Source organism: Electrophorus electricus, chromosome 8 (assembly GCF_041902795.1).
Source record: "Electrophorus electricus isolate QZ-2024a chromosome 8, ASM4190279v1, whole genome shotgun sequence".
In the NCBI taxonomy this organism is placed as follows: Eukaryota; Metazoa; Chordata; class Actinopteri; order Gymnotiformes; family Gymnotidae; genus Electrophorus; species Electrophorus electricus.
Genome location: NC_137504.1, coordinates 21,198,925 through 21,223,768, shown reverse-complemented (window position 1 = coordinate 21,223,768; position 24,844 = coordinate 21,198,925). Strand labels below are relative to the sequence as shown.

Here is a 24,844-nt window from a genome sequence, read left to right as displayed (position 1 = left end):
AAGAGATTATGTAGAAGGTAAACTTTGTGTGTCTTCCCGGTCTGCACACTTCTGTGAAGCAGCTACACACACGCTGAGAAGCATTGGTGTGAAAGGAGGCGGGACCTATAAAGAATGGTCAAAGCAATACAAAAACAAATGCACAGTGTACAGCGACTATAGAAAGCAAATGTCAACATGAAAGTAAAGCCGTATCCTGGGTATTATAGGCATTTTAGAGGTCCTTCATCAGCTGTACAAACTAAGTACTTCTGAAGTACTAGGAAGCAAATTGGGATAAACCCCTGCATCGCTTAACCTAGCGTCTAGTGCTTGATCTTGGCTGCCATGATTGGTGTCTTCAGTCCTGCCATTTCCAGCCATTGGTAGTACTGGAAACCTCCTCTACTTCCATAGTGACTGTGACCTCCATCTGTCTGAGGCACTCCCTCATCATCTTATATTTGGGAGCCATTGCTTGGACATATTCATGGATGGACAATGAATCCCACTGTATACACTGGTTCATTTTGTATACCCCCCCCACCCCCCTTCCTGCTGGCGTATTGCCTTTGCATGTTGGATCTTGGGTGGGGTGCCTCATGCATTGTGAGAATTTTTCTGGACTTGACGTCAGCAGCTTCCAGCTCTTCTCGTGACCAGATTATTGTGCCTGCGATGTATCTGGTGACTGGTAGGGCATACGGGTTTATGGCTTTGATCTTATTATTCACATTCATCTGACTCTTGAGGACGTGACTTACCCTGTGGAGTTACTTGGGTATTGCTGTCCTTCTCATTTCTTCTTCACAGTTCCTATGTGTTCTGAGAATCTGCTGGTATTTTCAACTGTCCTACAAGTCTGTTATATGGCCTTGTCATAGTTCAATTAACTATGTCCTAATCGCATTTCTGGTTCTTCAGCTGACCACACTCCTCCAGCCTGAACGTGATTAGATTACATATCTTTATTGTCATTGCACAGAGTACAATAATATTGAAAAGAGTTCAAACTAATTCAAAATGTCAAATAAGTAAAATTAAAAATATACATAAATATGCATATACATGAACAGAAAATATAAAATATATATACCAGCTATTGTAAATTTGCTAAATTGCAGTTGTACTATGAATAAATAGGAATTCATACATACACAGGTGCCATTGGGATGTAACATCTGTGCAGTGTTTCTATAACTATGAGTACTGTGGCACAGATAATCACACAAGTCCCAAACTGTCAGAGTCATTATTTGGTAGTGTTCACTTCTCTTATGGCCCCTGAGGTAGAAACTGTTCTTAAGTCTGTTTGACTTGGATATGATGAACCTAAAACATCCACCAGAGGGCAGCAGGTCAAACAGATGATGTCCAAGTTGGAATGGGTCTTTCAGTATGTCGGCTGATTTACTGAGGCTAGAAGCGTTAAATAAAAGGAAAGTGGGCAGCTGACGATCTTCTGGGTGATACTGATGAGCATATGAATGGCTCTCCTGTCTGCTGCTGAGCAGTACCACACAAAGATACAGTAAAACAGCACACTCTCAATAGAGCAGTGGTAGGACACCAGCAACTTCTACTGCAGGTGGTTTCTCCCCACAATCCTCAGGAAGTAGAGTCACTGCTGGGTCTTCTTGACTGCTGCTGTGGTGTAGGAGGTCCAGGAGAGGTCGTCGGTGATGTGAGTGCTCAGAAACCTGAAAACAGGAACTCTTTCCACACAGTCCTCTTTGGTGTATAGAGGACTGAGGTCTGCCCAGTCCGTGCTTTATTCTGAGTTCTTTTGTCTCTGAGGAGTTCAGGATGAGATTATTCTCAGAACACCACGCTGCCAGTCTTTGAACTTCATCCCTGTATGCTGCCTCGTCTCCTCCTGACATGAGTCCATCTAGTCTCGTCGTCCGTGATGGTGTTGGTGGGGTAGAAGCACAGTTGTGAGTGTACAGGGTTTAAAGAAGGGGCTCAGCTAGGTGGGTGCCTAGTCTAACAGTCTGATGGTTGTTAGTCAGTCCTTGCTCCAGTAGCAGATAGGTTGGGAAAGTCTAATGTCAGTGACTTTAGTGAGCAGTCTGCCCAGAATGAGGATGAAGGCAGAGGTAAAGTCTATAAAAACCATCCTCACATAGCTCCCCTGGTGTTCACTGCTCTATGTTGAGCACTAACAATGTAGATATTTTTGCCCTGTAGGCAAACTGGTGTGGGTCAAAGGTGAGTCAGAGTCTGGCTATGATGTGCTGCAGGTCCAGTCTCTTGAAAGACTTCATGATAACTGGCATGTGTCACTGGATGATAGTCACTAAGACCACTGATGAGACCACCAGATGGTAGTCACTGAGACCACTGATGGTAGTGTAATGATTGTGGCAGATTTTGAAACAATGTGGAGGTGTCGCGTCTGTCTCTGGTGCTTTCACCACATGGCAAACAAAGAAACTATTTAGGTCCTCTGCCAGCAAGGAATCTCTGTTGACAATTGCTTGGTTGCTGGTCTTGTAATTGGTAATGTGCTGGATGCCCTTCTGCAGCCACTGTGGGTTGTTGATAAAGTGGTCCTCAGTCTTCCTCTTGTAGTACTCTTCAGCTTCATTTTAGCCTCTCTTCAGGTTGGCTCTAGCAGTGCAGAATACAGACCTCAATGACAGTTTTGACATCCTTTGCCATCCAGGGTTTCTGATTTGGGTACACCTTGTTATGTAATATTTTAATATAATAATAGATTATTATGTTCATCTTTAACAGTTAAAGTTATATAAAAAATATCTTAGATCATAATATCGTTAATATTGCAAAGTACGAAAAAATAAAAACAAAAACAAAAACAACACGTAACTAAGTAAACAAAGAGCGGTTTATCGAAAGAACTAGCGAGTAAGAAATGGCGGGCGGTGCTACACGTCGATCCGCGGTCACATTACGAGATCCAATGAACTCCCGGAGACACGGCGCCACATTTGAAAGTTATCCGGAAGCGACAAGCCTTTCGCTGGCAACGATGTTTTGTGTACGCGGTTGACATTGACAACTCGTTTGGATAATTTTGGGTAAAACCCTCTTATGTTTGTTTGGTAAGTACAGTCTTATTTAAATATTCACGACTATTGTCGTTTTTAGGCTAACGACATCACGTAAATAGAAACGTCCTGGATAAATAGCTGTTAGTTAGCTAGCGTGAGCTAGTTACGCTAACGAATGTAACCACACGTACGGGTCGCCCTGCTTTGACACCATGCAAGCTTAACTAGCTACTAGTTTAACTTAGTTAAGTTAAATGTGGTCAATTCAGCAATAGCTGACTATCTAGATAAGTAGCTGATTACACAACGCCTGTGGTTTTCAGGCTACCCTGACCGTTATTGAGTTAGTCACTCCATTTCTTTGTGCTTGACCGTTTGCCGCCAGCCCACGGTGGTCATTTCGAACAGCCCAAATAAGGCAACACCTGCTCTGAGACCTTATATCGCTACCTATTGCCTCTTTATTGCACTCTTTATCATTTAGTTATAATGTCCACCTAACATGCACACTGACCAGCATATTCCCTCCAGCAATGTTGAAGTTCAAGTATGGAGGACACAGTAGCGTTAAAGATTTGGTCTCGGTGGATCCCATCACGAGCCGCTGCTCGCGACTTAACCAGCTGTTACAGGTAACGGTTGCTTCCTGTTTCTAAACACTGTAATCAGTAACCAGTGTTGATTGTTCCTTAAAATTGAGCGAACCGTGATATTCAAACTGTTTGTTTTCATAGATAGACAGTTCATTGACAAGAGTCTGTGTAGCTCCCTTCATTATGTATGTTTTTTTTTTGTCGTAATTACTGTATAGGGGAAGAGCGGTGTGTACGGATCTGCTGGAGTGAGTGGGCTGACGAGAGAAGGCCTGCTGGATGCTCTCGTACTGTTGTATCAGGAGTGCACCTCTTCTGAGCTCATGAAGATCAAACATGTGGCCAACTTTGTCCACAAATGTAAGGCTTCTTTTCTGTTACGGATTTAATAAAAATTTGTCTTGAAGCCTTCCCAAGCTATAAAAAGTTTCCAAAAATGTACACTCTCTTTCACTGGCAATTCTGTAGCAAGTTAGTCAATGTGTGCTTTCATTCAGAGTCCATTTATAAAGACACTGTATTTGTTTTGCCATCTGTCTTGGTAAGGATGTGGTATAATGTCTTCATGTTTTATGGGTGTGTGTGTGTGTGTGTTTGCATGTGTGTGTGTGTTTGTTTGTGTGTGTGTCAGTCTCTGAAATTGTCACAGAGCTCCAGGAGCTGCAGCCAGGGAAGAGGGATTTTGAGGTGAGGGGAATTGTGGGGCGCGGACGGTTCGCTGAAGTGCAGGTGGTTAAAGAGAAGGCCACAGGAGACGTGTACGCTATGAAGGTCATGGAGAAGAACTACCTTCGCGCTCAGGAAAAGGTGAGTCACCTTCACACTGAAACACATTATCTCCCTTTTCTCTGCTTCACACATTTGCACACTTGCCCTCCAACTTGCCTTCCAAACACTGTCTGTCCTCTAGGTGGCGTTCTATGAGGAGGAGCGGGCCATCCTGGCTCTCAGCAGCAGCCCTTGGATTCCACAGCTGCAGCACGCCTTTCAAGATCAGGATAACGTCTACCTGGTGAGTGACCACACACTGCAATCACTTCTCCACAGAAGAGCTAACCCATGTCCACTCACTAGTTTTAGCTGAGAACAATCATTTCAAGTTGTAGTTTGTTTTTAATAAGCTGAATCAAATGAGTTCTCTTTTGGCTTGGAGTCTTATTGTCCTTTTTGGGTACACTGCACTGTCAAATGATACTACACAACATGGAAAGAACAAAGCATGTTGATGGCCACACCCACACGTCGGGTACAAAATGGAGACTCAATCAGGACTCTACACTCTATCCTGAAGGTCAGACTGCATGTTATGAATGGGCTCTTACCGATTGTTGGCACTCTGACCCGCGCGCTCTCGGCCTGGCCTCAGCCCCATCTGGGGGCCTTTAATGGAAACAGACCTAGAAACATTAGTGACACAGTATTCCCTCTGTGCAAATCATTTGCGTCAGGTCCCACCAAGCCATATAGAAAATGAAAGCTTTTAGTTCATTTTAAGAAAGTGAGGCAGAGAAATGGAGAGAGGACTGAAGCTTTCAATTCAGTTCTCAGAAACACAGAGATAAAGAGGGATAGTGGGGGTGCTGCTCAGTATATGACTGAGAGAAGGGCTATGGGCAGTGTTACCTCAGAACACTGCAGCTTCTGATGCTTTATTTCTCTTGCTTTTGTGTTGCTGTTCTCGTTGTCCTGCGTATATCAGAATAATTATCCGAATAATTTGGGTAATTAATGTATAATAACATAATTTGTACGAAAGAGCCACAAAAGCAATATTCACCATTACGTGCTATCTGAAGCATGGTGTTCTGTTTGCAGTTTACCATTTGCTTTTCTTCTCTTGGCATACTCCTCAAGTCCAGCAGAGGGCGCCCTAACCATCTTTGCTCAAGCCTCTTCAAATCCAAACACTTGGGATCACATTAGAGATGGCACAATACCAGTGTTTTATACCGCTCCGATATCAGTATCTTGCATTTGAATGTCATCCGATATCAATAACGATCTGATATATCTTTTCATTAAAAACCTCTGTGGAGCTGTGGTTCAGGGAAATTGTTTTGTGTGTGATGTATCATAGATGCTATTTTTACATGTGTCATGCATGGATGTGACAGTAAATATACATTTAAAAAAAACTTTGTTTACAAGACAAAAGCATTTTTCCCTGCATTGCTTTACAGTCAGTGACACAAACAATCATATTCTCATTTTCTCTCTCTCTCTCTCTCTCTCTCTCTCTCTCTCTCTCTCTCTCTCTGTGTCTCTGTCTGTCTGGTTGTCTCTGCTCAGTACAGCTGCCTCACTTACTCACTCACTCACTCACTCCTGAAGTTTACACTAGTTTGCATTCTTTTCACATTATTAAATGCAACTGTCATTCCACATCAACTTAATCACTTTATAATAGTTATTCTTGTGAACTTCAGCAATAAATCTGTTCTACCTGCTATAAGCCAAGACCAGAGGAGACAGAGAGAGGCTACTTGTACTTTGATTCTCTTTACACTCGAGCTCTACTTAAAACAAATTTACTCTGATAACGATAGCATGATGGTTATTATTTGTAGCAATAAAAAAAACATTCACAGAGTTGATGGAAGTTTATTCTCCAGCTTCTTATCCAAAGTTTCAAGTCCACTTTAAAATTCAAGCTTTTCATATGGTTTGAAAATACTAAAGCCACAGAGCAATTAACTTCATGAATTTAGAGAAGCATAGGGCTTTATTTGTTCACTTGTCCTTTCTACTCTCCAGATCAGTTTCTGCCAGGCTTTTGACAATCTTTCCTTGACCCTGGACTTCCTTTACTTCCGGCCAATCTAGGAACATAATCCTTTGTGTGTGTGTTTTTCTGTTTGTTTTTGTTTTCAAGAAGGGATTGATAAACAAATTGCAGTTGCGGATCCATTGTTGTGAACCATTGTTGTGTGGAAATCACATGTGTGCGAGTGCATGGATATTTAAATTTGAGCATAATAGTTTTTAATGGTTAATGGGAAGAAAACGCTACAGTCAAACCCCACAGTGGTGTGTAAACTGTGTTCAAACTAAACAAGCTGTTATCATGTGACCTGCTCAAACTAGCCCAGCTGTTATCACATGCGGCGCGCTGCTGCAAAGTACTGCCATGCTGTTTTCAGGCTGGATTTGTGATGGTATCAGATCAGTGTTAAGCATTTCATGGATACCTGATCCAGCGTTTTTTCGCTGATATTGATGCGATTATGATTCGTGGTATCGAATTGGTGTCACCTCTAGTTCAGATCTTCTTTCTGGCTTCTGCATTGGGTCTTCAATCACATGGACAGCACAGCCATGCTGGGAGTCTACACAGGATTATATTTGTATTGAAGGGAATGAATGGTTTGTCCTTGCATAACTTGATAAAATATGCAATTTCAGGATTACCTGGGGGTAATGCTGAAATCTGACTATGGCTCTTGCTGTTGCAGTCCTCTGGGAGCTCGGACCATTCCACGTGGATTATTTAAATTGGTTGACTTGATGACAGCTGACGTGTGTAGATAGGTTTCTGTGGGTGGAAGGAACTGTGGCTTGTGATGGGAGTCTTCAGTATGACCGAGTGGGCAAAGTTGTCGATTTAATTCACTGATTTTATTGCATGTTTTGTCTACTAATGACAAGCCTCTCCATTAAAATATGACTTAATCAAAGGTTGGTAGTTAGTTTTACTTGTCTGGATTGGAATTTGTTAATTCCCCCAAGACCATGTATTTAATTGCAGTGTGTGTGTGTGTGTGTGTGTGTGTGTGTGTGTGTGTGTGTGTGTGTGTGTGTGTGTGTCGCAACACAAACGCACACACTCCTACACCCAGTGCCTATGGATTGACAGAAGCTGTGTTGTTGAGAAACCCCTTCTCATTAGTAGTGGGGTGTGGTAAGATTGAAAGCCTACAGGAGAAGAGTGGGATTCTCTTGAGGGTAAACAGACAACTCTAACTGCACACAAATGATTTCCTCATTCCAGCCAAACTTCCTCCCCATATCGCGCTCTCCCCAAGCAGATGCATAAACACACACACACACACACACACACCAGAATTAATCCGTCTGAGTGTTGGGCTCAAAAGACCCTCACTACCTTGTTGCTAGGTAACATGGTTTAGAATGCTGTGGTTTCTGTTTATGGTTTGGCAGCTTTGCCTCCCATTCATGTGTGTTTTTGCATGTGTGTGCATGCATTCTTTACACAGCCTCAGAGCTTTTTTGAGTGTGTATGTGTTCTAGCATCGGTGTGTGTTGAGTGATGTAGAATACACACATTTCCTGTGTGTGTATTACAGCATTGTCATATGTCCAGTAATCCCAGTGACCTAAACACAGGTATTTGTGAGTAGGAGTGTGTGTGTTTGAGCTAAATCTGAATGTGTTCATGTGATGTGATGTGTAATCAGAGAGGCATCATGCCAGACTGAATCAGACATTTCACATCCATCTGCATTTGGGATGGGGCAAGCAGCTGCCATGCAGTCTCTGAGAATGGATGAAATCACAGAGATCAAATACTTAGTTTGTGTGTGTGTGTGTGTGTGTGTGTGTGTGCGCGCGCGCGCATTCACTGCACATTCATGTCTGTGTTTGCGATTGAGAGTCCATCTGTCAATACAAGATGAAGATTAAGAGAGAGAGAGAGTGTGTGTGTGTGTGTGTGTGTGTGTGTGTGTGTGTGTGTGTGTGTGTGTGTGTGTGTGTGTGTGTGTGTGTGTTAGTCATGCTTTTCACAATGCATGTGTTTTTGGATATTGTTTGATTCTAATAAATATGTACATTGGTCTGGATAAGAGCTTCTGATAATTAAACTGCATGCACATCACATGCACACTGGCTTCTGACATAACCAGCCCAAAAAGCATAAAGGCTGACCGCTCCACCTTTGTATCTTTGCCTTTATCAAAACCATTTATCTGTAAAATAGTTTTTCTGGCTCAATTTTGCTATAAGCACAAAAATACCCATTTTAATAGTTAACTCTATACATTTTATACTATTAGATTTTAACCATGTTGTTATGGTTCTCAAGAAGTAACGCTCATTAAAAATTAAAAGAAGTACTTCTTACATGGGTAAGTTTAATAGGTAGAGAAAGCATTAAGACACATCACAAAAACAGAGGAAGCTATTAATGTTGAAACAGTATTGGTGCTATATGGAGATTCCAGCTAAAAAATGGTATTAGTGCTATATGGAGACTCCAGTTGAAATTTAATTCCATTTAATGGGGTAACTGTAAACAATCATTCAGCCTCTTCTCCATTCCCGATTCCGACTTGGGGTGATTAAAGCTCGATTGAACATGCTCGCACTGGTTTCTCAGACAACTAGCCAGCGGTGCAGCTCTTTTTATCAGTGAGCACAGTGATGCTTTTCAGTAGCACCCATCAGATACTGAAAGAAGATGCGAGGGGCGGATCTTCTCGGGCAAAATGTGCTCGCGCTACCCATTTCAGCTGTCCTGTGCTGTCCCCCCGATGAGGCCTCGCAGATTTTCAGTGGCTTACTGTGCCACCATGACCGCTCACTTCTAATCCACCTGTTGCAAGTCTTTAACAGAGTGCTGTAAAATGATGCACAGTAGCTGGGGAAAGGTGTGCCTGTTGTGCTGTAATCCTCCCCCAACCCGCTCCTCTGCAGCTCACAGCGTTACGTTGCGTTCGTGCCCACAGGTGATGGAGTACCTCCCAGGAGGGGATCTCATGGCACTGCTGAACAGATACGAGGACCAGTTTGACGAGCCAATGGCTCAGTTTTACCTGGCAGAGCTGGTGCAGGCCATAAACACTGTTCACCAGATGGGATATGTGCACAGGTGAAGGATCCTTCATGTTGGTACAAATCACATGCCTCTCAGACTGGACTCACGCATAAGCAAATCTCAACACTTTACTATCACTCAATTTCTTTTCCTGTTAATAAGCATATTGGTCTTGTTTGACTCATATTCAAAATTCTACTTAGTACTCAGAGTGCTTTTTACTGCCCTTTTCCTTTCAGAATCTGGTTCTATAATTCTGTCTGTCTGTCTGTCTCTCTTGGTAGAGATATAAAGCCAGAGAATGTTCTTATTGACCGTACAGGACACATTAAGTTGGCAGACTTTGGTTCCGCTGCTAAACTGACTCCCAATAAAACGGTAATCCCAATCTTTAACAGTTAGAAATGCCATAAAGGCTATAAAAATGTAAACAAATCCCATTGGGTTTTTTTCTTGCTGGTTTTGCTGTTGATTATAGTGGTGGTGATGAATATAATACGCTGACTAATATGTCTGATTTTATGGTTCAGGTGGGCTCCTGCAGGCTTCCTGTGGGCACTCAGGATTTCCTGAGCCCGGAGGTCCTCTCCTCCCTGAATGGGGGCCATCAGAGCAGCTATGGTCCCGAGTGCGACTGGTGGTCTCTGGGTGTCATCGCCTACGAAATGATCTATATGAAGTCGCCTTTCACCGATGGCACGTCAGCCAGAACCATCAACAACATCCTGAACTTCCAGGTAAGATCAGCAGCATCTGCTTCTTAGAAAAATGAGTTCCACAGTTTCACTTCTGCAGCAAGTACACTGCTGAGAGTGACTAGTACCATCTGCTCTGTTGGTGGTGTGTGATATTATTTCACAGTTTGCGTTATTCTTAAAATGGGTCTGTTTTCCGCAGTAAGTGCGTATGTTCTCACATTTATTCTGTGCACGTGTTTCTTTTTCCCTCCCAGCGCTACCTCAAGTTCCCAGAGGAACCCACGGCCAGCTCGCAGTTTGTGGACCTGGTGCAGAGCTTGCTGTGCGGGGCTCGGGAGCGGCTGGGCTACGAGGGCCTGCGCTCACACCCCTTCTTCTCCAGCGTAGATTGGAGCGGCCTCAGGCACGGTGAGACTCACGTTTGAGAATGGAAGGGTAAAGCGCTTTTGCTCTCTTGGAAGATCAGCCCCACAGTTAACAATAGCAGTTCACATGGTGTGAAAAATATCCTTGTATCACCGCTGTTCTAGCAGTATCTAGAAGTGGTGAGCACCGTACCCTTAGTCTCCTCCAGTCAGCTCAGTGTTGAATTCATGAGTTACACTTTGAAATGCAGATGTTGGTATTGATAATGTGAAGCGTGTATACTGTAGCTCTGGGCCATTCCTTGACGTGAACCCCTAATGATCTTGTGTGCGATTTGTTCTTTAATGGTCTGTAATGAGTTTTGTGATGCAATTGGCAGTAGCGTATACATGTGCGTGTTCGTGTCAGTGCATAGATTGTTGTGTAGATTAGCAAGGCAGTCTGAAGTTAAAGACTGAGGCTCTGATTTAAGCAATTAAGCCTTAGGCACACAAGTCTGAGTGCATCTCTCATATCCTCTCCGATTGCAGAAGCACGGCTACAGAGAGCCAGACATACACATGCTCTTACCCAGAGCGACTTACAATTTGAGACTTCCCTGCTACAATGTACCACATACACATCATAATGCACATTTGAGCTGTTCTTGTACATAGATTGGCCATTGTAAACCCATATTTGATATCACCTTCCAGTGTTAAATACTGTTAAATTTCACCAGGCATGCACACATTGCCTTCTTATCTGTAAGAGTCTCCTTGCCGTTTGGGGGATTTCTCTAGTATTAGACAGATTTTGAAGCATGCAGGTGTTCCCACTGGGATGTACAGCCAACTTCTGGCTTCATGGTGCAACATTAAGCTTGCAGCAGGGTAGTAGAAAATTTGCCATTTTAGGATGTTCAGATAGATTTCTATTAACCCCCCCCCCCCCCCCAAACACACACACACATCCCACCACCTGCTAAAATGACATGAGATTGAACCAAGCTTGTTGGGTGCCACAGCCCATCCTCTCCACATAAAGCAGTAAGGAGGAAGATGTTACCTGCTTAGTGTAAGAAATCATGAGAAGCTCCCTTCTGGTGTTTTAAGCAGTTGCTACAGATTTGAGGATATAGAGGGTACAAACTATGCATTTACTTATTTGGACCTTTCTCCTCAAGGCAGTCAAAATATCAGCGGTATAGCAGGGTGTTCCAATGACGATTACCAGGAGCACAGTGCTAATCCCTGGTCAACATGCATTAGATAACATGCAGTTGACCTTGTATTAAAACACCTAACAGTATGCTAATATGAAGTGTGTTTTGCACTCTGCAGGCCAGAACTTCCAATAAAGGTGCCGTGATGAACATACCCGCCTGCTGGGGTCTCGTGAAATGGCCGCATGCTTGTTTATATGACCACCCATAGCAGGCTCGCAGCTATAAATCCTCACTTTGACAAGCTTATAGCAGACAGATTTTGTTCAGACTGGCTCATAGAGACCTTGCTGTAATTTCTGGTGATTCTGTAGTTTTGTGTTGTTGAGCAATTATTGGGATTAGTGTGTTTCTTTCCGATCCTGTCCGGCTAAATGCTGCACTGATTCTTTAGCCTCTTTGGACTGTTAAACAGCTCATATCGTGAGATGGGTAATGATGCTAATCGTTAGCCATTGATGTTCAGCCTAAAATAACTCACCTGTATGCCCTCCTGTGGTGATGATTTTATTACTTCAAAGTTAGTTTCCAGGCATCCTTTGTTCAGCCTCTGCAGATAACTATAAAGGATCAAAAGAAATCAGAATGCATTAAAAAGGCCTGTGGGCCCCAAACCGGTTGATTATGTATACAGAACTACCTAAACTAGCTCATAAATATTTAATTCACATGGTTTTGAATTGAATGTCACATGGAGGTATTAAGTACTACTATTACTCAAATAAACTGAGTCACTGCTCAGGACTGAATGACAGAAGTGCTCATTTGCCTGCAGCAGACTGTAGGCTATTCTCATGTGCTGAAGAATGTTGTGTATTGCCCCTGTAAACAGACCTAATGGTGATTGTATGTGATCTTAGCAGAGTTTGAAGTTGTTAAGGGTTAGCATGGTCTTCAACGTCCTGTTTATTGCACATGTGTGCATGCGTGCGTGTGTGCACTCAAGCGGGGTCAGTGATGTTTTTGGTGGAGATGCAGAGAGTAATAAAACATCACAGAAATATAGCAAATAAATGCATTTTGGCAGATTTTATTTTTAAATAAGCACAACCCCCCCCCCCCCCCCCAGTAACTTAGAATATAAAGGTATTTACAGGTTATACCGAGGACACTGGTCCTAGAAGATTTCTGGGTCAGAACTAATGGAAAATGTATACTGTACTATAAATATAGTTATTTAATGCTTGCTACAGAGTGGCATCATGTGTAGTATTGTGTGTGTGCGCCTGCATTCTCTTGTGTCTGAGTTGAGTTCAACATACTTGTTCTAGTTAAAGTGATCAGGTTTACACAACAAATGTCAGCTCTTTGGGTTGTAGTACTATGTGCAAGAAACATACAGCTTTTCTTTGTTCTTTGTCATTCCAGAGTGAGTAAAATTTCTAGGACTCGTCACAGCAAGGAAAACATTTAGGTTACATTGGTTAATCCATGTCGAGAAATTTGTGTTCACAGATTTCCTTTATAAGTGTGACTTTAATATCCTCTTTTCGGTTATAAATCTCATTTACTTTGTAAAACAGCTGGAGCCTCACAGTTAAAGACTTTTCCCTTAATTTTAACAATAAACCTATTATTATAATGAAATTACTCATTATTTAAAGTACCACACACATCATCTCAGATACCACAAAGATATCTCATTATTTGAGTAATTTAACATAGAATAACCCTACTTAGTCTATACTGGCTGCCTTTAAGTAGACAGCTGTTGTGATGCAACTTGTGCAACTTGACTGAAACGGCCTGAAAATTCTACTTCAAATGATCATTTTGAATGCAGCGACATACAGACAGTTCAGTAGTAATAATTCATGAACTGAAGAGCTTGTTTTACTTCCAACAGCTGTAATGTGTTTTCTGTTTATTATAATATTGAGTCATGTTGTGGTAATGACACCCAATGGAAACCTGAGATTCAACCCACCCCCATTCAAAAATGTGCTGCTGCTTTCAGCTCTGTTTGAATAGGAAGATATGATTCTAAAAATGGAAGATTTCTTTATTGACCTAAGTGTGTAATTGATCAGGCATGCTAATACTGTCCTGCGGTTGCCACAGTAACCTGGCATTGCCACACATTCAGTCCAGTGGAACAAATTTGGAAAACCACTAGCAGAATGTTTACGTTCGTGTGTGTGCGTGCTCTTCTTTATTTGCAAGCCTGCATTTTAAATTTGTTATTGAGTGTTTTTGAGCGCTCAGGGGTGTGTGTGTGTGGGTGGGTCGGTGTGGGTGTGCATGTGTGTGTACACAGGTATTCTTCACATGTACAGAGAGATTACAGCCTTTCTGTGTCTGTATTTATGTGTTGGATATATATGTCTGCATTTGATATGCATATGTGTTTGTGTACATCTGTGTGTATGAACATGCAATTGAATGTGTTGGGTAGAGTGTGTTTGTGTACTTTTGTGTGCAGATCCAGCACTTGGTTTAGGCTGTGACTCAGACTGATGAGCTAAGGCTGCTGCAGTGATGGAGAGAGAAAGGGTGTGTGTGTGTGTGTGTGAGAGAGGGAGAGAAAGTGTGTATGAGAGCGTGCGCGCACGATTGAGTGAGGGAGAGTGTGGATGAGGGAGGGAGGGAGTGAGTTACTGCACTAGAACCTCATAACTGAGACCCTCTCTCCTTTTCTCCCTCCCTCCCTACTTCCTTCTCTCTCTCTCTCTCTCATCCTACCATCTCCCACTCTGCTCTCCTCTCCAGCCGTCCCTCCCTTCGTTCCCGCGCTCCGTGCTGAAGATGACACGTCTAATTTCGAGGAGCCGGAAAGGGCCCCTCGGCGTGCGCCCGCTGCCCAGCGAGAGCTCCCGCGCCCGGGCTTCCAGGGGCAAGACTTGCCCTTTTTAGGCTGGTTCTTCAGCCGGGCCCTAACTGCACTGGCCAAATCGGAGTGAGTACCTGCGTACGCATGCATGCGCACACACACAAAGCTGTTTAGTGTCATATCAGAGGGGACCGGTTTTACCAGCGCAGTCACAGCTGGTAGGTTGCCGCCGAGAAGGCGGCAGGATCGCCACGGCGACTGTCACCAGGCAACATTGTAGGTGAGTGTCGGTCTTGCTGTATCCATGCAGATGTTTCTCCCTGGTAGCAGTGGTCGCAGCTCTTTATCTCGTCGGCTTCCTTTCTCTTCTTGCTTGTCGTTCACACTCTCTCACCTTCTCTCTCCGTTGCGATGAATGGGAATTGTGAGTTCTGAGTAGCATTAAAAAAAAACAACAAACAAACAAAAAAAAAATACACAAAAAGCAGTGTGTGTGTGTGTGAGAAAGAGGGAGTACTCATCCTTTCAAACTGCTCATCTGGTATTTAATTAATGTGTTATTCATGCGAATGCAGCAGACTGGGAATCCCCGTGTGTGTGTGTGTGTGTGCAAACTACTCACAAACATTTTGAAGCTGATTGTTCTCTGTCTTTGCTGCAGTGCTGTTTACTGGATCGCTTTGGTTTTTTATGTGCATGTGTGCCGCCTTCGTTGCTGGTTTTGCGTATTTGGTATGCGTGTGCACACCTCCGTGCTTTTCTGTGCAGGTGTCCACATATGCACATAAGACGGGTACGTGTGTGTGTACGGAAGTGTTTGTATGCATGCATGGGTGATCTGTTTTTTTGTCGTTGTTGTTGTTTTGTTGTCCTCTGAACATGTGACACATTACTGGAGTCTGTTTCCACGGCACCTCGACTAGTCGGCTGTTTTCCGTCGTATTGGACATATAGTGTGGTTTCGGTACTGGAAGCAGATCTAAGATCAGCACGAATACATGGTGTTCTCCCTGCTTTATGTGACAGAATTCCCCTCTTTACCGCACTACATGGCTATACGGGGGGGGGGCAAGAGCCTGAATGGCTGACTACAGCGGGGAGGGGAGCAAACAGAACAGTAGGGAGAAGATGTGAATGGCAATAGCGCTATAAGAAACACTAAACCTTGACTGAGAGGAAGACTATTTCTATGGTAACCAGAGGGAGTTTCCTCTTCAGCGCTCTCTCTCTCATGTTCCCCCCTTTCCCTGTACCTTTTGCCCCATCACTCTCTGTGTTTCCCTCTTTTCCTCATTGCCATACACATTGCACGTTTCCCTAATGCTGGAACACATTTGCCTTGTTGGCTTCTGGCCTCTTCTGCAACCCTTCCTTTGGCCCTGGTGTCGGGGCAGATTAATGGCCCACTGAATGCAGAATAAGTAGAATATATAAATGAGTGTGCTTCTCTCTCTCTCTCTCTCTCCTTCCTTTTCTCCGTGCTTTTATATGTGGTTCATTCTGGCATCCAGTTTTAATGAGCGCAGTCTACCGCATAAAGGACTAATGGGGACTGCAGTCCATCTTGTCTGATAGAGCGACAGCTAGCTTGCATCTCCGCCACCTGATGCGTGCGCGCGTACGTCTTGCACTGGGTTTGCGATATAGGTGTACTTTCACCTGCTGAGCTTTAATAGCCTTCTGCCATTTATATATCTCACTTTTGTAAACAAATATGTGCACAGAATCATGCGCATAAACAGGTTCCCCACTTTCAACCCCACATCCGTCCTGTCAGTAGATATCACATCAAACCAGACTACCAGTCTCTACGTTTAGCACAGACTCGCTGATTTGGAGTCAACGGGCTGACCCGAGACTGTCCATGCTGGAATTACACTCAGCTGAAGTGTGTGTGCGTGTGCGTGTGCGCAGGAAGTGCGCAGAAGCCCAGTGTCGTGACTACCCGCCAAACATATACCGTACACCTAGAATACTCTCCACGTGTTTTATCAAGTTCCGCAGTGAGTCTAGTGGTCTCGCGTCCGTTCTGGGGCATTTACGGGAGGCAAGAGGTGCTGTCTGTCTCCTCACATATGAGGTGAGATCGGTGTGACATGAAAGTTTTGATTTACTGCGTGGTGTGCTCTCCAACGAGGGTTCCAAAACTACGGCGCAGAAGGGATTAGCTGGTCCTGTGGATGCTGAAGCGAAATTAAGTGCTTGTGAAAGCCTGTGAAAAATTCAGTTTTATCTTCACCTCCAAATCTCTCAGAGTGATGATTGGAAGAATGCTACATGTCTCCCCCTGTGTCTGTCTCCCTCTCGGTCTCTCTTTGTCTCACTCTCTCTGTCTGTCTCTCTGTCTCTTTCTGCATCCCCTGCCACCCTCCTCCCCCACTTTAACTTTGTAAGGGTAAAAATAGATTTCTAGTGTGAATGCTGAAATGAAACATGTTAATCTTGTTTTCTTTCTTCCTCGCTTGATTTTATCATGCAAAAATATACAGCTCTACAAACACAGGAAGCCTGATCACATTTGGCGTTAACTGCTCATCCCAATTCCCAAACCAAAATGCTGAGTAATTGTAAATCATTCCTCATTAAAAGCTTTGCTGTTTGCTCAAGTCATATTTGACACGTTTGAGGGAGGCGCCGTGCCCTGCAGCACACTGGGTGACTGCTGATATCCTGTTCACTCAGGAAGGCCTCTAATTGGCATGTTTTTTTAGAGAGCGCTGGTGTCTAGTGTAGGGTTCACGGCATAATGGCCATTTTAGTGATGAAGTGTTCTTGTGTTTGAGCTGTAATTTGCTATTTAAGGGTGGGTGGGTGTGTGGTTGTGTGTGTGTGTGGGGGGGGTGTTGCGTGTTGCTGTCAGTGAGGGCTAGATCGTGTGTGGCAACATTTGTCTTGGTTTTCAGTTTGAACCATAATCTCCATTAAAAGTGACACAGTGGTTAGGTAAACAAATGGGATGTTGGTGTGTTCTCAAGACCCAGTTTAAAATAGATGCTGTGACTCACTGGCTTATATCTTGCAGTTGGATGTTTTGTCTGTGGTTAGCAACCATTCTTACTGAAAGTGTGAGACATGAAGACCTGTGAGAAGTCCATTATGAAGACAGTCCAGTGTGAGTTGAGCACATTCTTCTTTTCGTTTGGCTCAGTAGGAATATGCTCAATGCCCATATGACATAATGGGCATGTTCAGAGGTACCAAATACCTAACATTGTTCCCAGGTAGCACACCAGCATTGTGATCTCATTCAAGTACATTCTGTACTTGGATGGTTTTTAGCCCACCCAAGAAGAGGCATATTGCACAGTCCACATCAGCCAGGCGGAGGTCTTTAATGGAGTTCTGGTCTTTACTGGTCTGAGGTCAGCCGGGACAGTGCTGAGTAGGAGTAACTGGCTGGTATTTGGGTGTTAGTCTAGCATGCGCACATTTTATATATATATATATTATATATATAATATAATATAATATGATCATCTCAGTTTGAATGAAAGGGTTAATAGTGTGTCTGCATTGTATCTGGGGGAGTGTGTGTGTGTGTGTGTGTGTGCGTGCGTGCGTGCGTGCGCGTGCGCACGCGGGTGGGTGGGAGAAGCCATGCTTCCTGATGCAGACTTTAGGATCAATGGTGGGTAGAGATATGTAGTCAGCAGGAAGTATTTCTACAGTGATTCATAACTGATTCCTCCGCAAGCCACAACCTCGAGTAACTCATTTACCCATTCACTCACCCAATCTCTAGGCTCTTGTTCCCAACCTCGAGTAACTCATTTACCCATTCATTGGATTCTCATTCTTAACCTGAAGTTGCTCATTCACCTCTTCACAGAATTCTAGGGCTGCATGATATGGATAAAATTTCTATATTGTGATTTTCCCTACATGCGGCAGTTGTGGTATGCGTTGCCGAATATTAAATCGCTTAGGTGAACCCATGATGTAGCATGAGTTTAAAATGTGGTCTGCATTAAGTAAAATGATTCGTGTTTGTGGCTCACTCACAGGATGCTCATCTGGCACATGTGAGATTGGTCAGCATACTCACTGTACATAATAGAAGCATTGTTTGCATTCTTCAGCCTTCTGATTAACTGACATTATGCAGCCATACTGGATTCCACACTTACTTATTCACCCATTGACTTCACTCTCATTTTAAATCTGAGATACTTATTCACCCATTCACAGATTCTCATTCTAAACCCAGAATTAATTATTCACCAATTCACTACACTCTCATTATCCGAGTTACTTATTGACCCATTCACAGGATTGTACTTCTAAACCCAATGTTATTCATCCATTCACAGGATTCTACTTCTAAACCCAATGTTATTCATCCATTCACAGGACTCTACTTCTAAACCCAATGTTATTCATCCATTCACTGGATTCCATTAGGAAACAAAATTTGACAACTAAAATTATAGTATTTTTGTGCTCAGTTTTTAGATTTATTTTTTTCTATTACATATGGTTTTTAAGTGAATATGTACATTTAATTATATATTACTTACTTGTAAATATTATTACACTTAAAGTATGTACAAATGTATTTTTAATTTATGATTTTTGCATATATTTGGCCTTAAACATCCCATTTAGTGTCCTGCTTTCACGTTCCTTGCTACTGTTTTCACATACTGTAGTATAGTACATATTCCATAGTACACTGGAGCAGAGAAACTGTGGGTGATATTAACACATATTTGAATTCATTGTGCAAAAATACATAATAAACAGGTATTTTGCTTGGAGTAGAATCATTGTCTATTATTCTAAACCTAGAGTTCATTATCTAGAGTTAGGTATTCACCCATTCATTGGATTATCATTTTCAACACAGTGTTATTCCCCCATTCACTTGATTCTTATTTTAATTGCCATTGGCATAACTAAATTCTAGAGCTCATGCACCCTCCTGCAGTCCAGAGTCACACTAGAGAATTTGAAACGGTCAGCAGCTACCGCTGCGCATCACTTTGCTGACACCAGCTAGCTACACCCCAGTCGAAGCCCACACCACCCTCTGCAGATAAAACAAAATCTCTTCTCCATACCTTTTTCATCTCCATACATTCAGACAAAATGTTGGCAAAACTCGAGTGCCTTTAGGCATTAATTACAGTACATGCTGTAGCCAGTACAGTGTCATCAGTTTTGTCATCTGCTTAGAGTGAGTAGCAAAATGGACAAACAGCCGCACTCCCTTTAGATATGGGACGTTGGGCAACACAGTCCGTGACCTCCCCAAGCAGATCGAGGTTGGACGTTTGAGCAGCTCTTGTCTGCTAAAAAACTTGGTGGTGTTTGTTAATGTTTTCCTAGCGTTGATTTTTTTTTAAATTTTTAAATGTTTGTATTTTTTTGTCCTTTGTCCTTTCCTCCCTGTCTTTTGTGTGCCAAGCTTGGTTTCGGGTCGGGGGATTTTCGTTGTCAGTTTGGCTTGTCCGTCATCCTGCATCCTCTTGTCCTCTGGATGTCGAACAAGTGCAAGATTGTCATCAGCGGTCATTCCGGCTGATAAGCCCAGGCCGTCAGGCCCCCGAGGGACCTATGTGGAGGCAGAAAGTTGCTGCTGAGAGTGCAGTGGATGAGTCTGATCTCCCCTGCCCGTCACCGCCACTTCTCACGGAGCTGCGGAACTCTCCGGCTCCTCCGGTGATCAATTTTCATCCCCATTGCAGAGTTGCCTGCCTCTAGACCTGCTGTCGGTCCTGCTGTTAGTCAGCTGCTGCTGTCTCGCCACAGGTCACCCTCGTGAGAGGGTTGATGGAGGGAGGTGTGCACACCCATGTGTGGTCTGCCTGGGTTTAATTACACTCCGTTAAAGGATGTTGAGCAGTGTCAGTATTGTCTCACGCTCAGCGTATGATGTATCAAACCCACTGCATGAGGAGGAAGTTTAGGATAAAGGCTAAACTCATTTATTATTAATTAAACTCGTTTTTTTTATTAATTAGCTAGTGTTTCAGATTAGTAGACATGACTGTCTAATTTATAGATATATGAAATCTAAAATCTGGATATATCTATATATGGTGATATGTACTGATTACTGTCCTCAACCTATCCTAAGTTTGTATCCTAAGTCACTTATGTGGTGCGTGTATGTGTTTGCATACTCTATGTGTCTGTGCATCCATAGAAAGCCTCTGAAATGGGTCTGTACAGATACTCCCATAACTGCACTGACTCTGTGCAGTTCAGAGGACTGTTTGTTGTGAACTGTTAGCTTTGGCTTTGTCCACTGTTCCCCGGTCCCGTTTGAAAAGCCTAGCTTGAAATTATGCTCCAGAAGCAAAATACACAGAAGGTTTATAATCAAATCAATTAGGGCTTACTCTTCCCGGTCTCTGCAGGCAGCAGGAACTTGGAAGGGAGATGTTTTTCTAAACCTGGGCAATAAGAACTGACCAATGGACTTCTCTGAAGGAAAAAAGCAGAGCCTCTAATCTCATTAGAGCCAGTGGTGTCACTGTGAAAAAAGTCATCAGTGTGTGTGTGTTTGGTAACAACCCATGGTCAAAAGCGACAGGTTTTTCTGTGCCATACTGTTTTTATAAGAGCCGCCTTTGACATGAGGATGGACTTGACAGCTCAGGCCTCCTTGTACCCAAGGCAGAGTGACTTTTGGCATCATTTTTCAGGACATGGGTGTTAGTGGTCAGGCAGCCCCTGGTGTGACCCCAAGGCCTGGCACATGCGTGGCCTGCATGTCTGCCACACTGCCTCTGCCCAGACTCACAAAACTAGCTGCCATATTTTGCACTCTAACCTATTAACCTCCAGAGTCCAGCTGCATTACAGCATACCCTTACTGCATACCCAAGCCCAGTTTCAGCTTATGCAGATAAACGGTTAGGAATGGCGCGCACCTGTTGCTCAAAATGGACAGCTTTGAACACTCTACAAACATTTTATGAACCTTAAGAACCTCATCTGAAAATCCCTTAGTTTGACACCACTAGTAAAACTGGATGGCTCTTTAATGGTTCTTCACTAGCAGCTAGCAGCTTTTATGTCAGCAAACTCTGCACACAATGGTTCTGTGAGTCTTTACTCAAAACCAGAAATACTTATTCTGTCTTTCCTCCTTCTCTCTCTCTCGCTCTCCCTTACTGCGTCCCCTCGTGCTCCCTGTCTCTTCATATGGCACTAATTGGCAAAGCGAGTGATGTTAAGCTCCTGTAAGAGTCGTACTGTGATAGCCTAGAGACACACAATAGACTTTGCGAAGAGAGAGAATGAAGCATTGTGGGAGCTTTCACGTCAGGGCTCCCGCACATGGCCGGGGCCCCAGAAATATCTCCTCCTTTTGTGCATTTTTGTTCAGCCAGCCTCGACTGCTGCCGCTGCCTATTGAGCTTGCGGGGTCCACCCCTCCCTCTGGATGTACGGCTCAGTTTGGACTGGTCTCAGATAAACACCCTTCAAAGCGGTTGCCTGGACACAGATGAGCCATGCTTGTGGGTAAGAATGTGCTGGTAATGGCCGCAATGCCGAGGGGTGAGCGGCGTGCGTGCTGGCTCGTTGCTGCTGTCGGGCCTATTTACGCTTCCTTTTGCCATCCTTTCATCTTGAACGTTTCCTTGCACGTTTGTCAGGCGTGTGAGGCTTTGAGGCGCTTTGAAGCGCTGCTGTAAGTTGACTTCAAATTAGACTAAAGTGTTTGGAAATGCAGTGTGCCCGCTTCAGTCAGTGCCATCATGTATACACATCTTGGTGTGTACACACACACACACACACACACACACGTGCACGCTCTCTCTCTCTCTGTCTCTTTCACACATCTGTGTTTCTTTCACATATCTGCATTCCCTGTAACGTTTGCATTCGTTTGCACTTATCCTACCTGGACATTTCCATATTATGTACCTTGTCCTAGCGTGCTTCTCGTTGCTGGTTAGATGTCAGTCATGTGGTCAAAATATGAATATGGGAGCACACGAGCTGCTGGGCTTGGTTTGTTTGCCTCTCCATTGCATGTCTCGCTCTTCTTCACGTATCCTCTGTTTACTATTTCTTACTCGGTTTCTCTTCGCAGTTTCACTGACTCTCAAGGGCTCTTACTCAGACCTCTTTATGTATCCATTTCATTCTGCCTTTCTATCCTTCTCATTTGCATATAAATGTCAAGAACCATCTCTCTCTCTCTTTGTCTCTCTCTCTCACACACTCTCTCTGTCTTGCTCTCTCTTCCCAATTTGTCCACAGACCTGCTCTGTCAGTTAATTGCTGCCAGTGTCAGGTGATTGATGTTTTCTGGGATTTCAGAATTTTTAGATCTTACTCATGTGTCACTATTTACTTCCACAGATGTGAATCACGGATGACAGAATCTGCGTTGGGGGGGAAAACGTCTGGTGTTCTGTCTCTTGTTCTTTATTAGCCTTTTAAAATTTAAGCCGTCATAGGTGGCAAGGTCTATTTTTGCAACCGGCAGATTTGTCTGGCATGACTGGATTGGCAGTTGTCTTTGAAGGACTGTCATGCATTTTCATGAGCCCGTCGAACGCTCAATATTCACTGTGATAACACAAGATTGCTTTCTCTCTAGCAGCTATCATTGCTTTATCAAATGCTACCTTATATTTATTTATATAGTACCAGTAACTGCTAGCATGGGCAGCGTTAAACTACCAATTGAAATGTCCCGTTTTACAAAGGCACATTAAAATTATATAACTACCTGATAATTGTGCCTAGTGTCTACAACCGATACCGCTGGTCTGATGAGTGTTTGTGCACCTCAGAAGCAGTATGGAAGAAGCTTGGTAGAATGCTGACTAAAGAGGCCCATTGTATACTATAGTTTGTCAGGTTTGATGTTGTAGGCCTTCCCTGATCATTGGGGCGAACAGGTTAATCACACACACACACACACACACACACACACAGATACGTGGCCATCAGCCTCAGTCTAGGGCCTGGTAGGAGTTCTCCACACAGCCTGAAGTATGGCTTCACTTAATAAAGTGGCAGCTGTCCTGAACACGTGCATATGCACACACACAAAAATCCAAGCTGGAGCTAAACAGCTTTTTTCAAAATATAAACACCACAGCTGGTAACCCATACAAAGTGTGTGCGCATGCGAGCAAGCATGAGCACGTGTGCATGTGTATGTGCGTGTGTGTATTTAATAAGCAGTTATATGTTTGTTGCATGGATTCCAGTCGAATTGGCATGATGCACCTCAGCACCATGGACAGTGGTAGCTCAGTGGTTAAGGTACTTGTAATAGGAAGGTTGCCGGTTCAAGCCCCACCACTGCCATGCTGCCACTGTTGGGCCCCTGAGCAAGACCCTTAACCCTCAGTTGCTCAAGCTGTGTTCAGACGAAGCGTCAGCTAAATGTCATAAATGTAAATGTACCTCTCTATCTGTGTGTGCTGAATTGCACTTAGGGCTGTGATGGTATGGATGTTTTCTTATCACTGTGAAAAAGCAACATTTTCTCCTGGTTTAAAGAAAAAATGACTAAAGATTTAACCCCACCCCACCCCCCACCCCCCACCCCCCACCCCCACCCCCCCAAAAAAAAAAAAAAGAATTCAGCTTATACATAGGCATGGATAAGTAATAAAACTTCTTTATTCTTCAAACAGAAGATGATAAGCTTTAGACAAAATTACAGCAATAATAATAATAATAATAATAATAATAATAATAAAGAAATAGCCTTATTGTGCAACATAAAAAGGAGACATATAGTGAGTCACTCTCAGTAAGTAGGCTAGCCTATAAGTTGCTAACAACAATAACAAAGTGCAACATAAAAAGGACAAATTAAGTAAGTGCCAGTAAGTAGGCTAGCCCATCATTCAGTACAATAAGTGCTTGTACAACTACTCATTGGGCCACTAAAGTGAATCGGCAAATCCTATTGGTTTATTTTCGGTCTTCATGTTTCTAGCCTGGAAAACCAACATGTTTACATTGTCCTGTTTATGTCCAGTATTGCCAGCCGCAGTGAACACACGCTCCAAGTGAGTGCTCGTAGTGTATGGTTAATTCAGGATGGTTCATTCTAATATGCTACCTTGAATTAGACTTGTTTTTCTATAATCGCTGCATATCGCCTCGTCCAGATTCACCAGCTGCCCATTGTCGTGTGTGTGTGTGTGTGTGTGTGTGTGTGTGTGTGTGTATGTATATGTATATATATATATATATATATATATATATATATATATATATATATATATATATATATATATACACACACATAGATAGATATATATATATATATATATATATATATATATATATATATATATATATATATATATAGATAAATATATATATATATATATATATATATATATATATATATATATATATATATATATATATATATATATATATATATATATACATACATACATACATACATACATACATACATACATACATATATGCATATATAAAACCCCCTGAG

At 43.0% G+C, this 24,844-nt stretch overlaps 1 protein-coding gene across 12 annotated transcripts in view; it reads left to right on the top strand.

Moving 5' to 3' along the window:
• Positions 1-2,927: 2,927 nt before the first annotated feature.
• cita (citron rho-interacting serine/threonine kinase a) overlaps positions 2,928-24,844 on the top strand; it is a 55,278-nt gene continuing 33,361 nt past the window's right edge. For 9 of the 12 annotated variants that reach the window (XM_081718766.1, XM_081718763.1, XM_035527458.2 and 6 more), the window contains exons 1-10: positions 2,928-3,047; positions 3,528-3,628; positions 3,808-3,949; positions 4,221-4,396; positions 4,500-4,601; positions 9,274-9,416; positions 9,647-9,740; positions 9,893-10,099; positions 10,315-10,468; positions 14,340-14,526. In XM_081718766.1, the coding sequence (XP_081574892.1) occupies positions 3,530-3,628; positions 3,808-3,949; positions 4,221-4,396; positions 4,500-4,601; positions 9,274-9,416; positions 9,647-9,740; positions 9,893-10,099; positions 10,315-10,468; positions 14,340-14,526 (1,304 nt within the window). In that variant the 5' untranslated portion in view covers positions 2,928-3,047; positions 3,528-3,529. Of the gene's footprint in view, positions 3,048-3,527; positions 3,629-3,807; positions 3,950-4,220; positions 4,397-4,499; positions 4,602-9,273; positions 9,417-9,646; positions 9,741-9,892; positions 10,100-10,314; positions 10,469-14,339; positions 14,527-14,656; positions 14,681-24,844 lie in introns of those variants that run through there. The other 3 variants (XM_081718767.1, XM_081718770.1, XM_081718769.1) reach the window with 3 other exon arrangements.